The 26,416-nt window shown below is 48.6% G+C and overlaps 9 protein-coding genes across 9 annotated transcripts; 6 read left to right on the forward strand and 3 right to left on the reverse strand.

Annotated features, from left to right (window-relative positions):
• The first annotated feature begins 266 nt into the window (after positions 1 to 266).
• Positions 267 to 3,232, forward strand: BDV27DRAFT_138406 (phosphatidylinositol-3-phosphatase YMR1). Its single transcript, XM_032069234.1, has 3 exons — positions 267 to 508; positions 582 to 1,064; positions 1,125 to 3,232. Exons 1-3 carry the CDS (start codon positions 485 to 487, stop codon positions 2,877 to 2,879), a joined length of 2,262 nt encoding a protein of 753 aa, XP_031921055.1. The 5' UTR covers positions 267 to 484; the 3' UTR covers positions 2,880 to 3,232.
• Positions 3,233 to 3,348: 116 nt separating this feature from the next.
• BDV27DRAFT_138409 (40S ribosomal protein uS3) lies at positions 3,349 to 5,002 on the forward strand. Its single transcript, XM_032069235.1, has 3 exons — positions 3,349 to 3,686; positions 3,905 to 4,218; positions 4,350 to 5,002. Exons 1-3 carry the CDS (start codon positions 3,533 to 3,535, stop codon positions 4,680 to 4,682), a joined length of 801 nt encoding a protein of 266 aa, XP_031921056.1. The 5' UTR covers positions 3,349 to 3,532; the 3' UTR covers positions 4,683 to 5,002.
• Positions 5,003 to 5,042: 40 nt separating this feature from the next.
• Positions 5,043 to 7,679, reverse strand: BDV27DRAFT_138410 (phenylalanine--tRNA ligase subunit beta). Its single transcript, XM_032069236.1, has 9 exons — positions 7,449 to 7,679; positions 7,347 to 7,387; positions 7,265 to 7,284; positions 7,122 to 7,198; positions 6,932 to 7,061; positions 6,606 to 6,872; positions 6,311 to 6,552; positions 5,447 to 6,255; positions 5,043 to 5,385 (listed from the first exon to the last, which is right to left on the reverse strand). The coding sequence occupies exons 1-9, from the start codon at positions 7,499 to 7,501 to the stop codon at positions 5,222 to 5,224; spliced, it is 1,803 nt and encodes a 600-aa protein (XP_031921057.1). The 5' UTR covers positions 7,502 to 7,679; the 3' UTR covers positions 5,043 to 5,221.
• Positions 7,680 to 7,857: 178 nt separating this feature from the next.
• Positions 7,858 to 11,093, forward strand: BDV27DRAFT_138411 (protein phosphatase 2A structural subunit TPD3). Its single transcript, XM_032069237.1, has 10 exons — positions 7,858 to 8,052; positions 8,202 to 8,454; positions 8,529 to 8,634; positions 8,703 to 8,854; positions 8,907 to 9,398; positions 9,461 to 9,575; positions 9,628 to 9,772; positions 9,833 to 9,933; positions 9,982 to 10,319; positions 10,375 to 11,093. The coding sequence occupies exons 2-10, from the start codon at positions 8,392 to 8,394 to the stop codon at positions 10,705 to 10,707; spliced, it is 1,845 nt and encodes a 614-aa protein (XP_031921058.1). The 5' UTR covers positions 7,858 to 8,052; positions 8,202 to 8,391; the 3' UTR covers positions 10,708 to 11,093.
• Positions 11,081 to 12,432, forward strand: BDV27DRAFT_138412 (ferric reductase-like transmembrane domain-containing protein). The gene is made up of 2 exons (XM_032069238.1): positions 11,081 to 11,500; positions 11,645 to 12,432. The coding sequence occupies exons 1-2, from the start codon at positions 11,191 to 11,193 to the stop codon at positions 12,196 to 12,198; spliced, it is 864 nt and encodes a 287-aa protein (XP_031921059.1). The 5' UTR covers positions 11,081 to 11,190; the 3' UTR covers positions 12,199 to 12,432.
• A 1,334-nt stretch (positions 12,433 to 13,766) lies between these two features.
• BDV27DRAFT_150853 (putative capsule-associated protein CAP1) lies at positions 13,767 to 21,617 on the forward strand (the record flags this gene model as incomplete). The annotated part of the gene is made up of 8 exons (XM_032071283.1): positions 13,767 to 15,438; positions 16,811 to 17,280; positions 17,337 to 18,137; positions 19,199 to 19,786; positions 19,890 to 20,494; positions 20,550 to 21,222; positions 21,272 to 21,377; positions 21,493 to 21,617. The coding sequence occupies 8 exons, from the start codon at positions 13,767 to 13,769 to the stop codon at positions 21,615 to 21,617; spliced, it is 5,040 nt and encodes a 1,679-aa protein (XP_031921060.1).
• Positions 21,555 to 22,749, reverse strand: BDV27DRAFT_75839 (putative cysteine dioxygenase Cdo1). Its single transcript, XM_032077503.1, has 3 exons — positions 22,402 to 22,749; positions 22,217 to 22,288; positions 21,555 to 22,120 (listed from the first exon to the last, which is right to left on the reverse strand). The coding sequence occupies exons 1-3, from the start codon at positions 22,660 to 22,662 to the stop codon at positions 21,794 to 21,796; spliced, it is 660 nt and encodes a 219-aa protein (XP_031921061.1). The 5' UTR covers positions 22,663 to 22,749; the 3' UTR covers positions 21,555 to 21,793.
• Positions 22,750 to 23,093: 344 nt separating this feature from the next.
• Positions 23,094 to 25,339, forward strand: BDV27DRAFT_75814 (GTP-binding protein RBG1). The gene is made up of 10 exons (XM_032077502.1): positions 23,094 to 23,308; positions 23,420 to 23,440; positions 23,505 to 23,547; positions 23,607 to 23,684; positions 23,749 to 23,785; positions 23,840 to 23,910; positions 23,977 to 24,314; positions 24,385 to 24,741; positions 24,801 to 24,921; positions 24,983 to 25,339. Exons 1-10 carry the CDS (start codon positions 23,288 to 23,290, stop codon positions 25,000 to 25,002), a joined length of 1,107 nt encoding a protein of 368 aa, XP_031921062.1. The 5' UTR covers positions 23,094 to 23,287; the 3' UTR covers positions 25,003 to 25,339.
• BDV27DRAFT_138422 (uncharacterized protein) lies at positions 24,982 to 26,003 on the reverse strand. Its single transcript, XM_032069239.1, has 3 exons — positions 25,819 to 26,003; positions 25,680 to 25,761; positions 24,982 to 25,508 (listed from the first exon to the last, which is right to left on the reverse strand). The coding sequence occupies exons 1-3, from the start codon at positions 25,967 to 25,969 to the stop codon at positions 25,493 to 25,495; spliced, it is 249 nt and encodes an 82-aa protein (XP_031921063.1). The 5' UTR covers positions 25,970 to 26,003; the 3' UTR covers positions 24,982 to 25,492.
• Positions 26,004 to 26,416: the final 413 nt, after the last annotated feature.

Genomic DNA, 26,416 nt, shown 5'->3' on the forward strand with positions numbered 1-26,416 from the left:
AAAAAGGAAAAAAGAAAAGAAGAAAAGAAGAAAAGAAGAAAAGAAGAAAAGAAGAAAAGAAGAAAAGAAGAAAGCAATATGGTGTGTAGGTAGACCGTGTAAAGGATGGGATCTATAGAGTGTGCTCTAAATATAATATAAGAATAGAAATTGAATGACGGGGGCTAATTTATTATGATTAAGGTTAGGCCTTGACGTAAAAGGTCACTAGGCGAGGGGCTCCGCATTTTCAAGTCCCAAATCCGTCCCGTTGGCCCAAATTGAATTGTCACTTTCCCAAGGGTCCACGCAAGTTCGTGCCAAAGCCCTACTTTTCCTTGGTTTACACCTTCTTTTCTGACTTCATTAAACTCTCCCTTCCTCCCCCCCGGCCAAAAGGGACTTGTCAACTACAGGCGGCTCCCTCCTGTACAGCACCAGTGCCAATTTGTTCCCCTCGACGCCCAGTCATGAAGCTTATGCGGATATAGCAAACAACAAAGACATGGAGAGAACACGGGTCGCTAAGGTTTGCCGACTGCCGCCTATGCTTCAAGTTTCGAGACGGGATCTCCTGACATTCTCCTCATCCGTGATTGCAGGTTGAAGATGTGACCTTGGCGCGTCGTGGTGAACAGGTTGTTGGCACCCTCCACCTCACCCCTCATCATATCATCTTCTCCCATACCCCGTCGCTGCCGGACAGTGCGAAACCTTCTGCTACGCCGATCAGACCGAGAGAGCTTTGGATCACTTATCCTATCATCTCTTTCTGTACCTTCCGCCCCGCTCCGGCTGCTTCCCGTCAACCATCGTCGATCCGTTTGCGTTGCCGTGACTTTGCATTCATTTGCCTCTATTTCGCCAGCGAGACGAAAGGCCGCGATGTTTATGAGAGTATAAAGCAGTGGACATGCAAGGTTGGGCGGATCGAGAAACTCTACGCCTTCACTTACCAGCCACCACCTCCCGAGCGGGAGCTCAACGGTTGGGAGCTATACGACCCCCTGAAAGAGTGGGCAAGACAGGGAGTAGACCGGGATAACCATGGCTGGCGTATCTCTCGGATCAATACGGACTATACGGTAATAACCTACGCGTGTGGTGGGTTCAATAATGTGGCTAACGCGGACGGATTTTCTTAGTTCTCCCCGACGTATCCTGCGCTCTTGCCGGTTCCGTCCTCCATTTCTGATAATACGCTTAACTATGCGGGGCGATATCGGTCTAGGGCAAGAGTACCCGTGTTGACATATCTTCATCCCGTTAACAACTGCTCGATCACAAGAAGCTCACAACCCCTGGTGGGTGTGCGTCAAAATCGGAGCATTCAGGACGAAAAATTATTAGCTGCGATTTTCTCAACATCTCGTTCCGAGAGACCACTAGCAAATTTCAGCCCAGCACATCTAGATCGAGAATCCTCGGGTTCAACGCAAGGCGATGCGAATGATGAGGCCGTGACTGATTTGACCAAGGCGGAAGACTTGGAGGATGAGCTGTTAACTTCATTCCATGGGGACTCGGATGGCAAGCATCAGATATATGGTGCTCAACAACACAACTTGATCGTTGATGCACGGCCGACGGTAAATGCGTTTGCGATGCAGGCTGTTGGTCTTGGCTCGGAAAACATGGACAATTACAGGTTTGCAACCAAAGCATATCTCGGAATTGACAACATTCACGTTATGAGGGACTCTTTGAATAAGGTGATTGATGCTTTGAAGGACTCAGATGTCACCCCTCTAGGACCAAATAGAGACCAGCTTGCGCGCAGTGGGTGGTTAAAGCATATTACTGGAATTTTAGACGGCGCGGGCTTGATTGCCCGCCAAGTTGGCCTTCAACACTCACACGTATTGATACATTGCTCGGATGGGTGGGACCGGACCGGACAGCTTAGCGCTTTAAGTCAGATATGTCTTGACCCCTATTATCGTACGATGGAGGGCTTCATGGTGCTGGTGGAAAAGGATTGGCTTTCCTTTGGGCACATGTTCCGGCACCGCTCTGGACCCTTGAACAGTGAAAAGTGGTTCCAGATAGAAAATGAAAGGATCGGAGGTGATTCCAATCGTGGCTTCGGGGAGGCCGGCGGTGCAGGCAAAGCTATCGAGAATGCATTCCTAAGTGCCAAAGGGTTCTTCAACCGAGATAACACAAGTCGTGACTCTCTTCCGGAGTCCGATGGAGAAATGCAAAGCTACGATTCAGATACTCCTGGTACCAAGAAACTCAGCTCCGCTCCAAGGTCGGCTGCCCCCGAAAAGGAGGTGACGAAGGTGAAAGAGACTAGTCCAGTGTTTCATCAATTCCTCGATGCCACCTATCAACTGCTGTACCAATACCCGACACGGTTCGAATTCAACGAGCGGTTTTTACGCCGGCTGCTATATCATCTTTACTCGTGCCAGTACGGCACATTTCTTTATAACAGTGAAAAAGAGCGTGTGGAGTCGAAAGCGAAGGAGCGCACCCGGAGTGTATGGGATTATTTCCTCGCCCGGAAAGAGCAATTTCTGAACGCGAAATATGATCCCCATATTGATGATCATAAGCGTGGGAAAGAACGCCTCATATTCCCACGGCTCAGTGAAGTCAGGTGGTGGAGTGAGGCATTTGGTCGAACGGATGCGGAAATGAACGGTATTCGTTCGACTGGATCTCCTCCTCCGCAACGTGAGAACATTAACATGGAACGATCACCGGTGCTGGCTGGCATTGAGACAGCTCAGGATGCTGTGACCGGTAGCACCGGTATGAAAGGGGCTCACAATGCTGCCTCAGCTGGCATGGCAGCCGTCACGTCGGGAATCTCGAGTTTGGCTTTCTCTAAGCCCAAGGAGAATGGGCAAGACCCCAAAAACGTGGGTCAGCTTGAAGTTGAGATGCAATGAACGAGTAAAAGAAAAGAAAAAGAAAAAGAAAACTGTTTGGTATTAGGGAATATTTATGAATCGGTGTATCTACGGGAGCTGGCAGGATTATCGGTTCGGATGCCATGGGCATAAATCTTCGCTTATGAATATGTGCATGACTGTGTGCTTGGCCTGTCAATTGTTTTGTTCTTCGGTATGAGTAGAGAGAGATACAGCAAGGGGAACGGTAAACCCATGATTTCATGATTCGCGCTGGATTGATCGATAATGTGAGCATAGCAAGATGAAAAGTGTCTAACTGACACAGACTATAGTACTATGTATGTTCTTAGTATGGAACTCTGGCATCCATGGAGAGCTCGTTGCCTAAAGTGGTTAAGGTTCGATTGTAGGACCCCATAAATCAAAGTGCCTGAGGCCACCAGACGGGCTAGGCAGGCTAGGTCCAAAAAGGGAAGGGGCACAAGCGACGGACCAGGGTTAACCCTATCACAGAATTGGGAAGGGAAACCCTAAACGGCAGAAACCCCACTAAAGGCCGACTGTTCAAAACTGATCGAACGGCAGCCGACTATTTCGCCTTTGAACGACTTCCCAACTTTGGTGCTCCGCAACCACCGCGTCCTCGGCCGTTTCTTCGACAACTTAATTCACCCAACAGAAACGCAATCATGGCTGCTGTCCAGGGAGCTATTTCGAAGCGCCGCAAGTTCGTCGCCGACGGTGTCTTCTATGCCGAGTTGAACGAGTTCTTCCAGCGCGAGCTGGCTGAGGAGGGCTACTCCGGCGTTGAAGTCCGTGTCACTCCCACCGTCACCGATATCAGTACGTCGCCCGATTGAGATTCCATTGCTTTTTGTTTGAATTTGTTTTGTGGGAGGTCGAGAAGGATTGAGCGATAAACAATGGAGGGAAGGAAGAACAAAATTTTTATAAGGAATAAAAATATGAAAGAGGCGGAATGAAGTGGATGTCTACTGGTGCAAAATTGTCGAAAGAGGATCATACACGAATGCTAACGGATGCTCTTTTTTTCTCTGCAGTCATCCGTGCCACCCACACCCAGGAGGTTCTCGGTGAGCAGGGCCGCCGCATCCGCGAGCTCACCTCCCTCATCCAGAAGCGCTTCAAGTTCCCCGAGAACTCCGTCTCCCTCTATGCCGCCAAGGTCCAGAACCGCGGTCTCTCCGCCGTCGCTCAGTGCGAGTCCCTCCGTTACAAGCTCCTCAACGGTCTCGCCGTTCGTCGTGCTTGCTACGGTGTTCTCCGTTTCATCATGGAGAGCGGTGCCAAGGGTTGCGAGGTTGTCGTTTCCGGAAAGCTCCGTGCTGCCCGTGCTAAGTCCATGAAGTTCACTGTACGTTCTCTCGCATATCTCATGGGATCGTGTTTTTGCCGGCGAAAAAGGGCGGTGTGAAGAGAAGGATAAGTCGTGGTTATATGAAGGAAGGGAAATCAACAGCATTGCTGACATATATCTGGCTATAGGACGGATTCATGATCCACTCCGGTCAGCCCGCTAAGGACTTCATCGACAGCGCCACCCGTCACGTTCTCCTCCGCCAGGGTGTCCTTGGTATCAAGGTTAAGATCATGCGCGGTTCCGACCCCGAGGGCAAGGCCGGCCCCCAGAAGACCCTCCCCGACTCCGTCACCATCATCGAGCCCAAGGAGGAACAGCCCGTCCTCCAGCCCATGAGCCAGGACTACGGTGCCAAGGCTATTGCCGCCCAGCAGGCTGCCGAGCAGCAGCGCCTTGCCGAGCAGCAGGCCGCCGAGGGCCAGGAGGGTGCTGGTGCGGAGACTTTCCAGCAGGAGTAATTGGTTTCATTTTCTTAGGCCCTGCTCTTTTTTCTTCGTTCCTGTCGTCCTACCTGATATCATTACCTGACGCAAATAAACAACTACATGATCTTCCATTTGGTTATCTTCCTCCGCTAGCAAGCTAGGAAAGGCGTCTTCCCGTCCCACAGCTCTGTTCCTGAATTCCTAGTGAAACATCTAGGTAGGAAAAGATAATGTCCGATACGAAACTAGGGGGCAAATAAAAAAAGCAATTTACGGTTCATTATGTGCAACGATTAAGTCACGGGAGAAACAAAACCATGGCCAATATCTAGTAGACATGAGAGTACACAGCGCATGTGACCGTTCATCTATAGTCCTGTAGAATGACGATATTGCAATGCTACCCTGACATATCGATCCTGTTAGGTTGTAGATAGTAGCATTCGTATCAATATCACTTTTATTTTGTTATTTCTAATGTTCATTCATGACATCAACTATCTTTCTAAACATATATCTGAACCATGAAACATCTAAAATCTACGCACGTTTGCTCGCTCTACAACCACGGCTCATAGGAAAGCCTCGATGTTGAGCTCCAGCGTGCTGACGGGGTATTTCAGTTCGTACTTCTCCAATACCGTAGGGTGCAAGATACCGAAGGCACCGATGACGTGCTCCTTGCCGCCGATGCGCACGTGGACAGACGCGGCGTGGCCGGGGAAGTAGGTTGCCTCTGGAATGTATGTTAGGAACAGGTCTATGACAGCAGGGTGATAGCGGTAACTGGAACTTACCATCAAGCTCCTCGATCCAGTACTGAGAATCGCTCATACCGGGGTTCTCGAGGCCCTCCTCACCGGTGATGAACGCACTCTTGAGCATGGCCATGACGCGGTCCAGGAGACCGTGGACGACCTCGAAACCACTGTTCTTGCCGTACCATGCGGCGGCAAAGTGTCTCTCGTTCCGGCTCTTACGCTCGAGCGAAAGGTCCTTGAAGGCCACGTCGCTGACCTCGAAGACCTTCATGGGAACGGAGTGGTGCTTGTTTTCGCGAATAGTCTTCAGAAGACCAGGCAGGAGGCTTGTGCGGACGACTTGGAACTCTGTTGTCTTGGGGTTGGCCAGCTTAACGGCAGTGTTACCATCGTCTTTGCGGTTGAGCCAGGCGAAGTTCTCGTCATGGGAGCACAGGATGAGAGGCAAGACCTCAGACCAGCCCGCCATCGCAGCCTCAGTTCGGACGATGTCGGAGAGCTTGTTGATAGGTAAGGGCTGGGCGATGGTACCGGACTTGCTTGGGAAGGACCGTGGGAGGTTGTTGAAGCCGTAAGCAATGGCGACATCTTCCATGATATCTGCCTGATGGAGGACGTCAGCACGAGTGGGAGGGATGTCCACGTCGATCAGATCGGCGGATTCTGCGGAGGGTCTAGCGGTATAGGCCATCTTCGTCAGGATCTTCGCGATTTCCTCTGCAGAGAGGTTCAAGCCGCAGCACTGGTTAAGGTAGGAGACCTCGGCCTGGGTTGTACGAGAAGACATATCCGGCGTGATTCTGGTCTCGCCGTTGTGATCGGAGACAATTTGAACTGGCTCAATTCTATGAGGAGATTAGACCACCGGAACTTGGGACGGGAGGTAATAGGAGGTCTTACGTGAAAGGCTCCGAAGTATATTGGGAGAACATCGCAACCATCATCCTGTTAACAATCTCAACCTTGGTCTTGTCAAGGGCAGTAATCTCGATGAAAACGTTCTTAGTGTCCAGGGTGATTTTAGAATGGTCGCCGTTGATGATGGGAGGCAGTGAGCAAACTGTCCGCTTCGAATCGTAGATGACGGGGTAGACAGGGGAGTCGCGAATAATGTGGAGGTATTTACCCAGGTGCTTGTCTTTCTGTTACAGACGTAAGCATCTATCCTAACCTACCGCACATGCAGTAACCATACCTCGTAGAAGGCCATCAACTCCTCTCCGTTCATTTCCTGGGTCTGGTTCAAAGGAACAAATTTGATATCTTTAGGAGGCAAGGCCTCGTAGGTAAAAGGTCCTTGTATCGTATCCAAGTCGTGAGTACCGATCGAGACGAGCGTTCTTTGCCTTGCAAGATTCTGGTGAAGCTTGTCTTGCAGGGCGATGAAGGATTCATAGCGAGCTTTATCGAACTTGATATTCCGCAAGATAGCACCAGAGACCAAGGGTCGGATTTTCATAGTCTTTGCCATATATCTTCAGCTTGGGTTCATCACATTGGCAACTTATAAGAGCCACTTACATCCTCCTTAACAATGATCTTCTGCAGCTCACTGTTTGCGGGCTCGACCAGTCTGTAGTTGGGCAGCGATTTCCGACCCAAGAAGATGTTGAGCATGAGGGCAATGCCCTCGAAGCAAAGCATGTCATATCTGCAGACGTCTCAGAATATATAACATATATCAACCATTCGGAAATCAGTGTGTGCGTACCGGTTGGCCGGGATTTCGATCTTAAGCTGAGGAGGCTCCTGCACTCCATCCACGATTGGTCGGTCTGAATTTGTTGTCTACAGGGTTCCGTTTAGTGTTCATCCACATTGCGATGGGTCATAGGTAAAGAATGGAGTCGTTACATCTTCATCGAGTTCAATACCTGTTTCAACCAGTCAGCGCGAGCCCCACTAAAAAACTACTCTCTCTATAACTCCGACATACCGAATTCAAAGCACAGTTCATCAAATTCCTCGGTGGTGTACCTGAAATCAAAGAAGGATTATTAGCAATTGATATGAACAAATTGGCTAGGTCTTCCCATACTCCCGTCCGAGCTCCTTGAAGAGCGCGGCCTTGTCGACCGAGATGGTGGGCATGGTGAGGGGTTGGGTATTCGCGATTCAAGATAAAGAAATCGGGGGTCGAAAGGGTTCAGTAAGCCTCCCACGCACAGAAGGTAACTCTATGAAATTGCCCAGAAGTTCAACGGCAATAGTATCCGTGTGCGGGGTTCAGTGATTGCGTTGAGTCTATGCCAGCGGTGGAGGAGTCATAAAGTCCGTGGCACTTTTGTTCCCCGTTAGTAACTTGGGGCTTGACCCTCAAGGCGGGCGCTGCGTCAGCCACATCTCCGTGCACCGCCACCGATTACACCCCTCCTAAATTCATTACGGAACGGCAGATTAACTGCGCAAGACGTCTTGCACCAGCCACAAGCCCCCATTGCTTTCCCAAAGTCACGGTGACCAGCAGACCGTCACCTTCGCAAGATTCCTCCAGAACAAAGCTTCCCCTCCACTCGCAATCTCCGTCAAATATATTCCCACCTTGTTCTTATTTTCCATTATCTTGTTTCCACAACATTTTAATATCTTATGATACACTAACGCCAGACGATTGTTCGCTCGGTACCTGTCCAATTGTCGAGGTATGATACTGCTGCTATTATTGCTCACTTGTCCTGCGGCGGCCCAAACCCCACGAAACCTCTCGCTCCGGGGGACTTGCAAACCGCCTATCCCTCCCTATACCACCGATATTCTTCCCGACAGCTGAAACTAATCCGTATTCGAGCAGCCTCCGCACATTGTCGTTACTTTATATGACAACCTACGCTTCTTAGAAACTTCCCCCCCATAATCATCGCCGCGTTCGCGTGATATCAGATCGACCAGTGGTCTAAGTGAGGACTTGGACCTGTCACGTCCTCGCCTCTCTAATCATCTCCATTGTCTGATAGTACAACATACAATACAATAAATTCGAGATGGAGGGTCAGGGTGAAAACGACGAGCTCTACCCTATCGCCGTTCTTATTGACGAGTTGAAGGTATGGTACTCCGTCCTAATGGCACGGTGCCCTTACAAATAAATGTCGACGGATCTAATCCCCGGCTTTTCTAGCACGATGATGTCCTCATCCGTCTCAATGCTATTCACCGCGTTTCTACCATTGCATTGGCTTTAGGGGCTGAGAGGACCCGGGAGGAACTCATTCCATTCCTTGACGGTCAGTCCCCTGTCATCACTCGTGGACCAGCTAAGAAAGCAGAGCACACCTAACACGAGCCATCACAGATTCTGTCGAGGACGAAGATGAAGTTTTGACTGCACTGAGTGAAGAATTGGGCAACTTCGTAGAATATGTTGGTGGCCCGGAATATGGACATGTTCTCCTTTCCCCCCTTGAGAACCTGGCGGCTATCGAGGAACCTCTGGTTAGGGAGAAGGTAAGACACAACATAGAATGAATCCGTTGATCCTGCGCTTATAGAACATTAGGCTGTTGAATCCCTTAACAAGATCGGCGAGCAGCTTTCCGAGAAGCAGATTGAAGAACATTTCATCCCTATGGTCCTACGTCTGTCAAAAGCCGACTGGTTCACCTCGAAAGTCTCCGCAACGGGCCTTTATTGCATTCCATACAAGAAGTCTGGCCAAGCATTGCAGCAGAGTCTCCGGCAATATTTCGGAGGTCTGGTACATGACGACACGCCTATGGTGAGAAGACAGGCTGCCAACAACTTGGCGAAGTTTGTCAAGGAAATGAAGACCCCAGTTGTCATCGAAGAAATGATACCCCTATTCCAATACCTGGCCAGTGATGATCAGGACAGCGTTCGCTTGCTTACAGTGGATATTCTTATCTCGATCGCCGAGGAGATCCCCAAGGAGCAGCAGCCTAGCCACGGTGTTTTGTTGACATCCTTACGGAACCTCTTTGAGGATAAGAGTTGGAGAGTCAGATACATGGTTGCCGACAGATATGAAAAGGTATTTCCCTTCAAGCATTGCATGATCAGTTTGCATCTATTTATTCTAATCCTTTTTCCTAGATCGCCAAAGCTGTTCACGAAGAAGTTATCACTCGGGATATGGTACCCTCGTTTGTTAAACTCTTGAAGGATACAGAGGCTGAAGTCCGTACTGCGATTGCTGGCCAAATTCCAGGTATTTGTTCCACGGCTTACTTGATATGGTTCTTGGGCTAACTTGGAGATAGGCTTCTGCAGCTTGATCGACCGGGAGACACTGCTTAATGAAATAATGACCAGCGTGGAAGACCTTGTTTCGGACCCATCCCAGCACGTGCGTGCGGCTTTGGGTACTCAGATTAGCGGACTTGCCCCGATCCTTGGAAAGGAAGAGTTAGTACAACCATCTGTTTTGGGGATGATCAACTAGTGAAGCTTACAACTATTTCCTAGGACTATCGCTCACCTTCTCCCTATGTTCCTCCAAATGCTCAAAGACGAGTTCCCTGATGTCCGTTTGCACATCATCTCGAAGCTGGAGTTGGTCAACAACGGTAAGTGTGGAATCTGACGACATAGTTGTATGATCTAACATTTCGCAGTTATTGGCATTGAGCTGCTGTCTCAGTCGCTTCTTCCCGCTATCGTACAACTAGCAGAAGACAAGCAATGGCGTGTTCGCCTTGCTATCATTGAATATATCCCTCTTCTCGCCAGCCAATTGGGAGTCAAGTTCTTTGACGAGCAACTCAGCGATCTCTGTATGAGCTGGCTTGGAGACACCGTCTTCTCTATCAGAGAGGCCGCTACGCAGAATTTGAGAAAGCTCACGGAGGTATTTGGGGTTGACTGGGCTAAGGGTTCCATAATCCCGAAGGTTATGGCCATGGGACAGCACCCGAACTACCTCTACAGAATGACAACTTGCTTCGCGATCTCCGTGCGTATATGATATATCCCCATGGTAATGCAAATTCAGCTAACATCCTCTCCAGACACTCGCGCCTGTCGTCTCTTTAGATATCATTGAGAACTCAATTCTTCCCATTCTGGACAGATTGGTCACTGACGAGATCCCAAATATTCGATTCAACGTTGCCAAGTCTTATGCTGTGTTGATTGACACGTTGCGACGCCTGCCAGCGGAGGGCACTTTGGCAAACGTGGAAGGAAAGACTGCGACGCCATCGCCGCGTAGTCAGGACCTTATCCAACAGAGAATTATTCCCAGCTTGGAGAAGCTTCAAGGGGACGACGATGTGGATGTCAGGTACTTCGCAACAACTGCTGCGGGCGGTAATGACGAGGTCATGCAGACTTCACCGTAGGCTGTTGACCTAGCTAGATAGATGCTCCCACGCTGTATGAAGGCCTTTCAGTGCGAGTGGGAAATGATACAACGGCACTCACTACTTTTGGGAGGACTGTCAATTTTGTTACCTTAGAAATAGTCAGAGCATCTGACTGGGACGAAATGCTTGATGGCGTTTTAAATGTAGAGTCTTCTTGGTCCATTGTTCAATAATCGTGCACAAATCCAATAATGCGAGTCCTGACCCCTTTACCTCTCCACCTAGCATATCGCGGTCATTGAGTATTGCTGCATAGCGGTATTTAATGAATCATGTGATTCGGGGGGCTGGCCACTCGTAAGTAGTGCATAACTAAGGCAACCAAAAAATAGTCGGGGGTCGCATACCAGTTACCAAGTTCTACTACCACCCTTCCACTTTCTTTCTTTCTTTCTTTCTCTTTATGAAGGATTTGTTGCCATTTCTGCTTCTTTTTCCAATCTATAAGTTACATCTCTGATGTCAGTACAGTGGCCTTGGCAGTTTGTTTCTGTCTCTCCTCCGGAGAAACAGCAACGCCGCGAACTTCTAGACCTTCGTGGTTATTATGCGCAATGCTCGTTCTTACTTTTCATAATACTTGTACGGCTATATAACAACTACTTTCGAGCTACTGATACCCCGAATGACTCCCGCACCCGCCGTAGGCAGAAGTCATGGTGGGATCTGCCCCCTTTTGCAAATTGGACAGAGACACGTAAGCAGTATACTATCTGTATTACCTGGTTGGTGTGCCTGTTAGGCCTCTCGGTATGGAATTCTGGCACTGGTAGGCTGTTTCCTCTTTCCTTTTAGCCATTGAATATTATCTGAAATGCTTTCGCCCCCTTCCCTTGCAAATTTATTTATTCGCACCCATCAATTCCGGTGCAATGGAAAAAGAGCAATATAAAGTTAACCATCACACGAACAGACTACCTACACCTCACAAAAGCCCTGGGCCACGTAGCTTTTTCCCAGCTACCTTTTCAGGTTCTCATGGCCCCGGCATTCTACCTCAACCCCAAAAACCCAGCCACACCATCCACGATGTCTATCTTGACATCTATTTCGCAACCAGCACTGACTCCATACCACCGCCTGTTCGGCAGGATTGTCATGTCCCCATTATTAGCCGGACATGCCGCACTGTATCTAAACTTCTTCGCCCAGTCCAGTCATCCAGATTTCGGATCTTTGCTCGCAAAGCGTATCCAAGATCCGGACGTTCAGTGGGGGTTCGGCGGCCTGACCTTCGCAGTCATGATCCTGTTATTTGTCCGGCCGCTGCGTACTGCATTCTGGGTGCAAATGTGGCCGACCTCCTCTGTTAAGGCTAGGAGGGAGATGTTTTATTATGTGCATGTTTCGTTAGTGGTGTTGTTGTGTGTTGCGGCGTATTTCCATGTGGCTCAAGCGCAAGCCTTCGTGATTGAAGCCTTGGGTGCTGCAGCTCTCAATGGGGTGTGTGGTTTGCTGCTGGGGTAGATGCTTCATCTTATGATGTGCCTATGGTATTTGGTGGGCCTGGTTATTTATGTAAGATATGAGAATGAATAGACTCTTTGTCTTTTGGTAAATGTACGTTGAGCGAGGGTGCTGCACGGGAGGATTGACAATCCAGTCATTGAGACGTCCCAAGGACCAACAGGTTTATTTCAAGGCTTGGACTCTACGTGGTCTGAGGGAGGCAATCGCCATTGTCTAGTATGTTCGAGAGGGTATTTTGTCTGACAATAGAGATGGTAATGTCGGTAAAACATGAAAACCCTATTCTTTTTAAATTTCATACGATATATCATGTTTAAGCATGAATTATAATCGACTTAATTTGGAGCAAGCACAATGCGCATGGCTTTCCTGTATAAGCTGTATTAAACCTGGTTTGCTGCATGCACAGAAATCCTCGCGGGACTTAGGTTAATCATTCGTATGATACAAGTGTGCAAATATACATCAGCGACATGATAAAGGCCGCCGTTCTCCTTATAGGGTCGAAGGAAGTCCAGATAGATCTGATATAGAGTTTCAGCCTCGGCCTTAGCCAAGAAACAGCTGGAGTAACGTCCAATACTTCAGAAATACCTTACCGAAACTACTAGTCGCGTAGCAGACCATACGAGGAGAAAGTCATGCTGGTCTACACAAACATGTAAATTCATTTTAGAGTACTTTGTAGAACTGATGTGATTTTCTTCACATACAAGCACGGATGAGGTGTAGCTATTTAATCCCCTTGGATATCATAGATCTACAGATCCCTTGTTTGTTAGATATAAGTTCTAAGCAAACTTTTCTTCATAACGCCGTGATGAAGAACGCCGTGATGAAGAACACCGGAATGCTACAGTGGGGAGTGGAGACAGAATGGTTTTCTGTTCCTGACATCCGTACTCGAGAGGAGAAGGGGGCAACTAAATACCTAGACAAAGAAAAAAAAAATTTCTATAACATATGCTTGAGTTATATCTCGAAGGGGGAGCACAGGGCAATTCATTCCATCCATCCATCATGGTGGATTATCAACCACCTTACTGGAAAGGGTTTAGTCGTAAGCAGCCATAACTGCACGCCCCACTAACATGACCAGATCTTCGCTCAGATCCTCCCCGCTAGGATCAACATCGTTTCGGGGGAAACCGACCAGGAACGGACGGCCGTGTATTTGGTCATCGGTCGTCAAAATTGTCGTCATTTGATGAGGTCGACTTGACCACTTGATTATTCTTTGTTCTGAAAAGTTTTTTAAGGTTATGATCGTACAATTCATCATTCGTCATTTATCATTTATAATTTAGAACCTTTGACGGTTGTATAAGAAAACATGCGACTCTTGGCGTCCTCCAACCGTGTGGAGTCTCTGTTTTGAGCCAATTGTTTATTGACTCCAGGTAGGACAAAAGGTATCTCGCCCTTGCGCCTTTGAACGCCCCCTTCGTTCTCCCTTCTTTGGCGCATGAATACAGGCATTGACCATGTCCTTCATTCATAAAAATCGCATCAATGCTTTTTCCTCGTTTTCCTCCATGCATAGAGATTCTCCTCCAGGTGGCAGAATGCGACGCCAACGCCTGGTTGTCTCGTTAGCAACTGTTGTCTTTGTGTGCATCTCCCTTATTCTACTTAGAGACACAACGGTTCCTCGCTCGTCCAACAGCCTCAATACGCCATTCGAATCGAACCCTTTGCCGTCCTCTCACCCGCCCTCTCCGGTTGCAGTGCCAAATCCTATCGAGCCCTCAAAAGGTCGCCAAGCACTTCATCCAAACAACGCCCACCCGGTGGCCAGTCTCATTCAAGATGCTGAGCAGGAGTTTAACCACTTGCGGTCACGACAATCGAAGACTTTGGCCGATGCGGTGAACGAATATCGCCGTCGATATAACATGCATCCTCCTCCTCACTTCGACAAATGGTTCCAGTTTGCTCAAGCAAAGGGAGTTCAGTTAACTGACGAATACGATACTATCTATCATTCTCTCCTACCATTTTGGTCTCTAGAACCGAAGACAATACGAGAAAGAGCCCGTGAAGCCTTGGGATATGACAACGCTATGATTGGAGTTCTGATCAGAGATGGCCAGGTTACGCACACGGAAGGGGGCCGTGAAGGATACGAATGGCAGCAAGATGCGACTGTTGAAATGATGAAAAGCTTTATTCGGTACTTGCCGGATATGGATCTAGTCTTCAACACCCACGATGAGCCCCGAGTGATTGTCCCCAGCGACGACCTCCAAAGGCTGGTTAACTTTGCCAAAGATCACGCAATCCCCAAGGCTTTCCACAGGCAACCACTGGTGAACGAATGGTCCGATAAGCCCGCCGACCTGAACAAGGGCGACCGGGTTGATGAAGTGCGCACCACGCGCTTTAACCGATTTGCACACCAACCTACCTGGACAAGCTCTCGGGCTTCCTGTCCGCCGGATACCCCTGCGCGTTCTCTCAATGAAAGCGAGCCAGATAATCTAGAGGCCTATGCGCATGGTGAATTAGGGTTCATCTACAACACGACTGCTTTCTCTGACATATGTAATACACCTTCGCTTCGGTACAAATATGGCTTCTTCGACCGGGCCAACGCATTTGACGTGGTCCGTGACCTGTTCCCAGTGTTCTCTCAGAGCAAGATCTCAAGCTTTCAGGACATACTCTACCCTAGCCCGTGGTATTGGGTTGATAAGGTACCGTATGAAGAGGGAAAGGATCAGAGTTGGGATGCGAAGGCCGACAAACTGTACTGGAGAGGCTCCACAACCGGTGGGTTTGCGCGAGCAGGCGGATGGCGACGTCAGCATCGACAGAGATTCGTCAGCAACATCAATACCCAGAGCACACCGAAAGTGTTGTCCAAAAATGACAATGACCAGTGGGAGTTAAACGAAGTCAGCAGTGACCCTTACCGAGACCAGTTCGATGTCAAGTTTACATACATTGGCCAATGCGACCCGAATGACTGTGCTGCGCAGCAAGAATATTTTGTTGTCGGTGAGCCAGCCGGCCAGCAGGATGCTTGGGCGTATAAATACCTGGTCGATATCGATGGGAATGCCTTCAGCGGCCGTTATTATGCCTTTCTACGCAGCCATAGCTTGGTTTTCAAAATCGCCATCTTCCGCGAATGGCATGACGAATGGCTCAAGCCATGGGTCCATTACGTTCCCTTGAGTTTGACGGGCGATGAGTATGTGGAAACTACGAGGTACTTCGTTTCAGAAGAAGAAGGTAGAACCGCGGCGCCACGACTAGCTCAACAGAGTCGGGATTGGGCACAAAAGAGCTTGCGCCGTGAAGACTTGGAAGTCTGGTTTTTCAGACTCTTGCTAGAGTGAGTGCTTTCTCCCTACATGATTAGACGACCACTGACCTTGGTTGGATAGATACGGGCGCCTAGTCGACGATAATAGGGAGGACCTAGGATTTTCCCTTTGATTGCCATCTGTATGACTGATCTCGTTCATCATTAATCTCACGATCCTATGTATGGCTCTCTTGCTGTGCATTTTCACTTCTTCCTTTGCTTTGCTTATCTTTACGACTACTTCATGCCCTGTACAATACCCATGTCAACATGATTGCGAACTGGCTGGATGCATTAAATGGGAGGGGATCTGGCGTTTTTGTATACTTATCTACTATCAATGCATCTGATGGGCTATCTTATACTGTGACAGAAGATCTTATCATCCCCGTTGTCATGGCAACTGACACACGCAGAAGGTGCGGGTTTTTCTGCAGCGCAGTGATACTGAAATGTCCACAGACTTATCAAAGTTTTGAGTAGCTGTCACCGTTCTGGTATATCCTTTCGAGAAAAAGCATGTTACACACTGTAGAAATTTCAGGCGATTTATGCAGGTGGGATGAGGTCATAAGACAATGCTCAAATGTCTATAACGCAAGTCTATTATTTGATAGGTATTGAACATGCACAGTGTCGCCCTGAGTAAAGACTAAGCATGACTTCACTTCTCACTGAATCTCTTATGACGAAGGCTGCACTTTGAGTTTGATAGTGATTGGTAGCTTTACTGACCTGAGCAGTGAGGTAAGAAGGCTACTCCACAGAATCACATGCACCAAACCATCCAAACTAGCCAAACCCGTTTAAAGCTCCCGCCCGCAGCCACTAAAGCTAATATATAGAGAGCTGCTGGGGTGGCGGAAAGCGACTCCTCCTCTTCCTTTTATTGTCCAGAGCTACAAAATGCACACATAATCTCCATTTCAAAAGTGCACAGTTTTCCAAAGCATTTGCTTTTTGAGCATAGAGCTGAAGCTTGCTTTAAATTCTTCCTTGCCGTCTGTCTTTGAGACCTTGAACATTTGATTTCTGTCGTTGTGTGTAACGGGGGGTCGCACTCCGAAAGATACGCAACATGGCGAAAGCGTTTTTGGGCACACTGAAATATGCTGTCGTGTTTGCTTACGGGTTCTTCACTTTGATTCTATACGGACTCACAGCTATACGGAAAGGGTACTTTTTTAGGGGAACCACTGAGAAAGAGCACCTGGAGCTGCAGCTAGGTATGTGGTGAATTGTATCGCTCAATCGCACTTGGTCCTTTTCCCACTAACCTGTGGACATTCTCAATAGCTCGCGATCGCTTCTGGAATCTCTCGAAAACTTGGTCCGGCCTTTCCCACCATTATATCACCCTGCGCAATGGCTTCAAGTTCCATTATGTTTCTAACGACCTCCCCGGGGGCCCTGCAGCTGATAAACCGCTAATTATCTTCATTCATGGTTTTCCTGATAGCTGGGCTGTATGGCGCTACCTTCTTAAATCGAAGGCTCTGCAGGAGGCGGCCACTTTGGTCGCGGTTGACTTACCCGGGTACGGTGGTACCGATAGCCTAGAGAAATACTCGTCAACGAACGTGCTGGAGAGCCTGGCAGAATTTATCATCGCTATCAGGGCGAAGTACGGGATTGATGCTGATGCCGGTACGCGTCAAAGAAGGACGGTGATTGTGAGCCATGATTGGGGCTGCGTTCTTTCCATGCGCCTTGCCGCCGAAGCTCCTCAATTGGCAGATCGATTTATCTTGAGTAATGGGCCATTGGTATGTATATTTGATGAAGGATGGTACTCCTGCTATGATGTTAACTTGGCCTATAGACTAGCATGGTTGCCTCGAACATTCGTCGATCGCTTTCTTCGTCGCTGAAAATGTTCAAAACGGCCCTGCGTTCTCCAGTTAAGTCTCGCTCGACGCTTTGTAAGGCAATCAAGTCACTGAAGCCAGTTGCCCGCCAGCTACTTCTTTCAGGGTATATATTTGTGATGCAGCTTCCTATGCCCTTCGTTGTGTACCTTGGTACAGGTGGCAACTATTCTTTCTTGAAGTTAGCCCATAAGGGATCTTATGGGAATTCGCCATTCAGTCCCGAAGATGCTGCTGAGTGTATGGCAAGCTCACTGGGCCCGTCCGTGGAGGAGTGCAGAACGCAAACGTCTGATGGTGAGGGATACCCTGCTTCGGTTGTAAAGGGGCGTGCCCTTGGCAATTTCCAGCACATGGCCCGCTATTATCGGGAAAAGGCGGCTACTTCGCGCTGGCAGAAATCTATCGAAACGATTGCCGATCTGCACAGCATCTCGGGAGGAAATGAGCTCCATCGAGCTAGTAGCGGGGCCGGACTGTTTGACGATGGGCCGACCGGTGTACTGAAAGCTCATTCGACCATTATCTGGGGCAAAGCTGATATCGCCTTGGATCCACAAATGTGTGTGAATGGGCTTTCGGATTATCTGGTCCGTAACAGTCAGGTGGTTGAGCTGCCCCGGTCTGGGCACTTCACTCCACTGGAACGTGAGAGCTGCGCTGCATTGACCAGAGCTGTCGCATGGGCCGCTGGAGGTGAACAGGAGGATATCGGCGTTGCGATTCAGAGAGTTTATCCGGATGCGGTCGTAACGGTCCGAAAGTGAAAACAGAACGCCTTGCCCCTTGACTGGGAACGGGGATACTACATAAGTGGTTGCGATGTCGGGCTTTGATGTTTGCTCTATGTTTGCGTTTATTATGCTTCTTTGTATGACTGGGCGGCGCCCATGGAGTCAGTAACAAATAAGGACGGGCGATAACGGGGGCTATTATGGGAAGATTAAGAATTTGCTGACGGACGGACATACTTAATGATACCCCTGCATACTAGTAATCAAAATACGGGATCTGAGCGCCCATGGCACGGGTTCTCGACCGGACTTTCTGTTTCCAAGCTTCCACTTGTTCCAGCCTCCGATTACTTGGAGCTTCTCCGCTTTCCCCCTCATCGTCCGGTTTCTTTCAATTTTAGGTACCTGGATCAGTAGTCCGATATACAGCTTGAGCATCTACGTCTCTACGACTACAAATTCATGCCTTATATATTTTCCCCATTGGTCGCAATGGAACAATTGTAAACTGTCCTGACGGGATGCCGTTCCTGCATAAATCCACTTTCGTCGGATCCATCATCATACAAGCTCGCTCTCGTTGGCGTATTTTGGTGGGCGGGGTTAGGAGCCCCTAACGTCACCTGCCTCACTTGGGGGTCATACATTAATACCCCAAACCTGTTTTTGTCGCATCACTTGTTTACGTCCAGTTTTCTACTTTTGAAGTAGAAATCTCGATTATCGACGGGATGGCTAGTGAAGAGGGTGCCGTGTATTGCACGGTATGTTCGTACCTTTCCCCAGCCCGGAGAAATGTCGCAACTAACATTAATCGCAGCTTCTGTTGAGTGATCACTATCTTCCTGGTAAAACTATGGTACCTCGGCGACTATAATGGCTCGTCTAATCAAAAAATTGACCTCAGGCGCTGTCGTACTGGCCCATTCTTTACGCGACAATGGGACGAAAGCCAGACTGGTTGTCCTCTATACGCCCGATAGCTTACTACCGGCCACAATTAGGGAACTTCAGGTATGCCTTCTGTTTCTTTGCTCGCACATCTGGCCTCCACTACAATCATGTTGACTGATGTTATTTAGTCCGTATACGACGAGCTCATACCAGTCCACTTGACCTCAAACCACACTCCAGCGAATCTCTGGCTTATGGAGCGACCGGACCTCATCTCCACATTTACTAAGATTGAGCTTTGGAAGCAAACACAATTCAAGCGTATAGTGTACATCGATTGTGATGTTGTGGCCGTCAGGGCTCCTGATGAGCTCTTGACCCTAGAGGTAGACTTCGCGGCAGCTCCCGATGTGGGTTGGCCAGATATCTTCAACAGTGGTGTAATGGTTCTTCGACCCAATCTGCAGGATTACTTTGCACTGAAAGCACTTGCTGAGAGGGGCATTAGCTTTGACGGCGCAGACCAAGGGTTGCTAAACATGCACTTTCGAAATTGGCATAGGCTAAGTTTCACGTATAATTGCACGCCCAGCGCAAACTACCAGTACATCCCCGCCTACAAACATTTCCAGAGTACAATCAATCTAGTCCATTTCATCGGATCTCAGAAGCCGTGGAATATGTCAAGGCAGGTGTCCCCAGCTGAATCACCATACAACCAGCTGCTGGGACGATGGTGGGCTATTTACGACCGACATTACCGCCCTGTCACGCCTGTAAGCTTCCTCTCTTTCCCGTTCTTATTGTTAACTGCGGCGAAGCTGATGACTTCCCCAGATATCGAGGAATAAGTGGAGCGATGTGACTGTCACTCCACAGTGTGATTTTCAAAGCCATAGGGAAGATTTCGAAACAGTGCCGCTACCTGTGCAATCCGTCTACTCTACTCCACAAAATCTGATATCAGAAATTACCTATGAGCGCCCGTTGGAAACGCACACAGAGGTATCCTTCGAGCATCCTCCTGTCACACAGACACTGCCCAGGAGTGACGAGATGAATGCATATGCCCCCCCTCAGGTGCAGGCTTTCCAGGAGGTGGAAAATGCACCTGGTCCTGCAGTGATGCCTGCTGAGGCAGCGCAGCCTATCCAGAAGGAACACTACGACGACAAGATTGTGCAAGTACCGGTTCTAAGTGCAGTTCCACAATATGTCCGTGGAGAAGAGCATGTCTCAGCGTACATACAACCACATTTTGACGGAGCACCAATTAGCTCCCATGTCGAGCAACCCCCAACGACGCAGGTCAATATACCAATCGCTTCTTCAGCGCCTCCAGACATCGCACACTTTGAAGTCTACCAGCAACCAGAGGGACCCCTGCCTGAAGTGGGTGAACACCCGCAACACTCGCATAAACGTCCCCCAAGCCCTGAGCCCCAGGCATTTGAACCCCCCAGGATGCAGTGGGACCCAGCTCGGTAAGTTAGTTTGATAAACAACGCATGGATAATCTCCGAAGCTTACTCTACTTAGGGAACCGCCACCTCTCAATACAAAGCCTGAAGGAATTGCTCTGGAATCAAAGACATATAATATGTCAGAGGACAAAGAGCTTTTCAAGCCCCCTCCCTTTTACCCCGAAGCTCCGAAGAATATGTACTATGAAGTACCTAGCACCAAACCGGAGCCAGAGAAACTTAGCCAGATTTTCCCTTGGGAGAACCAGGCCCCCAAGCCGACCCGAGTTTTCCTAGATGATGATCAGGGATCGGTTTCTTTGCCTAGCTCCATACTCCCCCCAGTCTCTCCAGAAGAAACTCCCACATCATCCATGGGATACACGGCATCTTGGACCACCGAAAAACCATCCGAGTCTTGGGACAGGTACTCCAGGTCAAACGCATGGGATGATGTTCCAGAAATACGGAGATACATTCAATCCATCGCACCACCCAGGAGGGCCAAAGTCCAAGTTATCGGTGGTTGGGGCGGCCCTGCAAACCAGCAAACCGCTGGTGCAGAGTCCAGTATGCGTTTAACGGACTTCCCTAGCGAGCAAGAGCGGCCCAGTCTTCCCGTTACCCCAGCCCCTATTAGGAGACCACCGCCTTCTTCCAATGTCCTAGGCGAGGGGTCCACCTCGGGGCAGTTACCCATTGCCGAAGGCGTGCCAAATCAGGAAGAATGGGTGGGTGTCACGGTTGATGTGTTTTTACATCTCCTTCGAGTGGCATACTTATACTGGTACTTCACAGAACCCGTCAATACGCCTCGAGGAACTTCAGCGGCATCATTCTGAAGTTTTAGAAAACCCAGATCTACTTCTGGAGCGGATCCAGAGAGCAGCAAGGGAACGCAGGCGTAGGTATTCATAATGAAGGAAAGAAGTTGATGCGTGTTCCGTCTCACTTTGTTTCCTCTCCTCATATTTCATCTGTTTTCATCACTACCTTCACTGTATATTCACATTGTACAGTATGTTACGCATATGCATTGTCCTCTTGTGCAGCATGCATGAAGATTAACTTGTTCACTTCATGCCATTTTTGGGTAAGCAAGAATATGTTGGCTGGTAGCAGTCGACTATGCAGCCGGCCATGATTATGTATGTCTGAATAAAGGCCTTATTCATTAAGTCACGTATCCTACAACCAGAACCCTGAGAAGTACAAGCATAAGACATCGGAAAGAAGAAAATGCCAACCGACTATTACACAGGGCTATAATACAATAAGAATAGAAATAATAAGCGGACACCCTCATGCTACTGCAGACTACTACTTCCGCAAAGCCAAACATTTCTTCCCTCGGATAGAGTAGAAATTCGACTGTTTGATATGAAACGCCTTCCCCGTTCTCCCATCGAAAACACTGAAGCCGTACGTCGCAGCATTAGGCGGCGTATAAAGATGCAAGGACACAGCAACGTTGTCCAGATCGGGGTTGGATATCTTATGGAGACCTAGCTTGTCCGACATATACGTAACCTGGTTCTCGCCGTACGTAGTTTCCCTCCTGGTCTGCGGCGGAGAGATCTGTCCATGCTCAAGTTTACTTTGATCGGGCCATGAGTACAGCGTCTCCTGCAGAGACCCTTTCAAGACCTAATGCACTTAGATTAGCCTAACGTACACTCCCTCCTTCCCTTGGGAAAGACAATATGCGGAGAAACAAGAAAGAGAGGATAAAGGAAATAATACCTTCATAACACAATGCGCATTCGCGTGATCATGAATAGCGCTTCCTTTCCCAGGACTCCATACTAGGATAAGCTTGACAGATCAGATATGTATTAGCACGTGAGTGGAGTCTATGCATGCATATATACTTGCATGTGACAGATCTATGTAAGGCCGCACGAGGAAGGTTGCAAACCAAGACTCACCAGATTGCTTTTGTCGTTGCCTTCGTCGATCAAATTCCTCGTGTAGGACTTGCTGAAATCGGACAGGGCGAACGGCTGCCATTCTTCCGGGTTGGAGGTATACTGGTCCATGAGACGCTGGATGTTGAGCGGGTCGACATCGTCGGAGTCCAGACCCGAGCTCGGACCCAGGGCTGCACTTAGGTCCTGGACTAGTTGTTCAAAGGCGTTGCTTGGTTGGCTGGTGATTTCGGGGTCTGGGTCTGGTTGGAGGTAGGGCATTCTTCCAATTCTTTGTTTCTGTTCTTTTGGTTTTTATTTTAGATGTGTTTGTTTTTGGTGGGGTTGGCGTTGTTGTATTTGTATTTGAGGTGCGGTGTTTTTGGTATGTATAATTTGGGTAGAATGGGTGTTTTGATGATTGGTAGTCAAGGGGGCTTCTAGTAGTGATAGCAATCAATGATGTATACTAGTATAGCCAATGTTAAGAGTCGGTAGAGATAAGTATATTTCAATGTCCAGGTATAGCTTAACAATGATAGACAATTGTATATCCAAAGCTATGGAAGGAATATGTCCGATAACGCGCTTGCCACCCGAGGCTAAGCGTTGCTGCCTCATTTACACCTGAGGCCACAATCCCCGCCATGTGATCAGTGATCGCTCTCGTTCTTCTCCGCCCGACTAACGGGCGAATGAAGTGGCGGCCACAATTTCAAAGATTGAGATTCTGCGAAACACCAGTGCAAAACGAGATACGATCATCTTGGGGCTTCACCACAGCGCGGCCGGTGTGAGATAGAAGCTAGAACGTGTATAGGAGCACGGAACTTTGTCACTTATTTCTTATTGTATCTGAATATATTGTGCCTTGTGCGAGGGGTAAAACTCGTATAAAACCGCCAAAATGTCGACCACAGTTGAGAAGGTTGGATCCCGCCCATAGTGTCTTTTTTTTTCTTAAAAGAAAAAAAAACTTATTAGCACTGTTCTTCCGATAAATACAGAATTATTATGCTGACTGCCATGCGTACTGTAGATCAAGCAAATCGAAGATGAGGTTCGTGTTGAAATTTATATTGCGATACTTGCCCGCCAGCATGGCGGACTGACCGATATTTCAGATGGCACGGACGCAGAAGAATAAGGCGACGGCCTTTCATATTGGTATGCGCAGATGCAGGTGCTAGGTGGTGTCGGGCTAGTGTGACTGACGGGCTGTGTAGGACAGTTGAAGGCTAAGCTTGCGAAGCTAAAGCGTGAACTTTTGACTCCAACCGGTGGTGGTGGCGGTGGAGGTGGAGGTAAGTGCTTATGGATAGCGTACCCTATTGACATGAGCCAGTTCGTTAACTTGGTGGAATATAGCTGGTTTCGATGTTGCTCGTACCGGTGTCGCTAGTGTGTATGTATTGGAGAAGACTTTTGCTAGGACGACGTTGATACTGACTCGGACTAGTGGCTTCATTGGTTTCCCTTCCGTCGGAAAGAGTACCTTGATGAGTAGATTGACAGGCCAACACTCTGAAGGTATGTTTGGGTGTATTCTGGCACAGTCTTGATAGGTGCTGATGATTTCCTTTACCTTTGTTACAGCTGCGGCCTACGAGTTCACAACCCTGACAACCGTGCCTGGACAGGTGCTATACAACGGTGCTAAGATTCAGATTCTCGATCTTCCCGGTATTATCCAGGGTGCCAAAGACGGCAAGGGTCGTGGTCGACAGGTTATTGCTGTGGCGAAGACTTGTCACCTCATTTTCATTGTGCTCGACGTCAACAAGCCACTTGTCGATAAAAAGGTCATTGAGAATGAATTGGAAGGTTTCGGAATCAGAATCAACAAGCAACCCCCTAACATCGTCTTCAAGAAAAAGGATAAGGGTGGTATTGCGATTACTAGCACAGTCCCATTGACGCATATTGATCATGACGTGAGTGCCCGTCATGTCCAAGGGTTGAAATACACCATAGCTGACATACACTTTTTGATGCGGTTTCCAGGAAATTAAAGCTGTCTTGGGCGAGTACAGGATCTCTTCTGCAGATATTTCAATCAGATGCGATGCCACAGTTGACGACATTATCGATGTTCTCGAGGCAAAGAGTCGGGCTTACATCCCTGTCGTATATGCGTTGAACAAGATTGATTCTATCACAATCGAAGAGCTGGACCTGCTTTACCGGATTCCCAACGCCTGCCCCATTAGTTCCGAGCACGGCTGGAACGTTGATGAACTGCTGGAGATGATGTGGGATAAGCTCAACCTCAGGCGAGTCTACACTAAGCCTAAGGGCAAGGCACCCGACTACACTGCACCTGTTGTGCTGAGAGCCAACGCATGCACTGTTGAAGATTTCGTATGTTCCCTCTTTCCTATCACATCCTGTCACAAGGCGGCTTACTGACTCGTGATCAGTGTAACTCGATTCACCGGACGATTAAGGACCAGTTCAAACAGGCTATTGTCTATGGCCGCTCCGTTAAGCACCAACCGCAGCGTGTGGGTCTTACGCACGAGCTTGCAGATGAGGATATTGGTCCGTAAACCCTGGCCCCTGAACATTATAAGGAGCTTTCCTGCTAACTTGGCGACTACAGTGACCATTGTTAAGCGGTAAACAGCTTTAATCAATCAAGGTTCTTTAGACCGCGTAAGAGCGGAGAACTTGGTGGCGAATCGTCACGAGAGATAAACGGGTTGTGTTAGAAGTGTTTCGCTAAGTATACATGTCCAAAAGGCCCAGCCCTTGGGACAGCTTTCGGCGAGATGCCATAGAACGTTTGATTGGGGGGAAGGATGGTTCGCGCACGGGCAGCGCTCTGCCGACTACCGCCTGGATTTGCACGATCACTCGTTTGGGATAGATGACTGAATCATGAGATAGTATGTTCGACACTGCTACTCGTGGTGATGCACGGTCGTTTTTGGGCAATCCTGTTTAAGGGGACGAGGAGAGGCAGAAAATTGACGCTGAGAATCTGGAATAGGGTTTTGGGGTTCGCAGTACGAACGATTTTCTCCTTTTACCATTTTGTGCTTTTTTATTTTCTCCGTTCTCGTTGAAAGCGACCACTTACATGCTTTTCTCCCGACGGTTGGTCTAGAACTTATGGCCTAGGACTACTAAAAAAAGTTAGTAGCAACAAAATTAGAACGATTGACAGAGTTGAGAAAGCTCCGTCCGGTGCTTTTGCTTCCATGGATCCGAGTGTAGCACTGTCCTCTGGTTTACGCGGTCATCGCGTGCAAGCAAAAAGAAAATTATTACACATACGATGGAGCTTGAGGACTCACTCTGGGGGAGATTCCCCTTTGGGATCAATTAGAACATATGATGTCACCTGATTGCGTAGCTGGAGCATTGACCGATATATTGCTGCTGTTACCTTAGCTGGGTGAAGGTGACCCACCCTTATACAGCTTGTGTACATACTTTCCAGAGGCACTTCCCGGGATCGAGTATTACGACCCTGTTGGTTGGTTGTAACTTGTGTTTGTCTGAAACGGGCGTGGTCCAGGTAATTCCATTCTTCCCCACAGAGATGAAGAAAAGAAGGAAAGGGTTGCAACCTGGTCGTAACCATGGCCGGCTCCCCAGCTGAAGTATATGAAACCCCGTCAACGACGAATCGGCAGTGAAGTACCGCCATGAAGACTGATGGGATTTATTAATCGTCGTAGGCCCGAGTGTCAGTGTATATCTCTGCGACTAATCATGCGCCTGCAGGTGCAGGGTCCGGGGTTGTTCTGCTCACGGGCGCATTATGCATCCCCCTTTCTGTCCTACTCATTATTTTTTCCAGTTCTCTGATTCGACCGAGTATATTATTACCGGTACTGACGGGTCACGGCGCAAGAGGGGTAGTCGTATTTCCATACCCAACCTTTCTTGTCTTACATGATACGTATCCGACAGATTCCTGTCCATTTGCAGAAGTAATGGTCAAGTCTTAGCTCTGCATCTGGATTTCCATCCATTTATGGAAATGTCTCTTTCTCCCTTTCCATTCTCGCGGGTTGCACTCGGCACT

Source organism: Aspergillus caelatus (genome assembly GCF_009193585.1).
Source record: "Aspergillus caelatus strain CBS 763.97 unplaced genomic scaffold BDV27scaffold_378, whole genome shotgun sequence".
NCBI lineage: Eukaryota > Fungi > Ascomycota > Eurotiomycetes > Eurotiales > Aspergillaceae > Aspergillus > Aspergillus caelatus.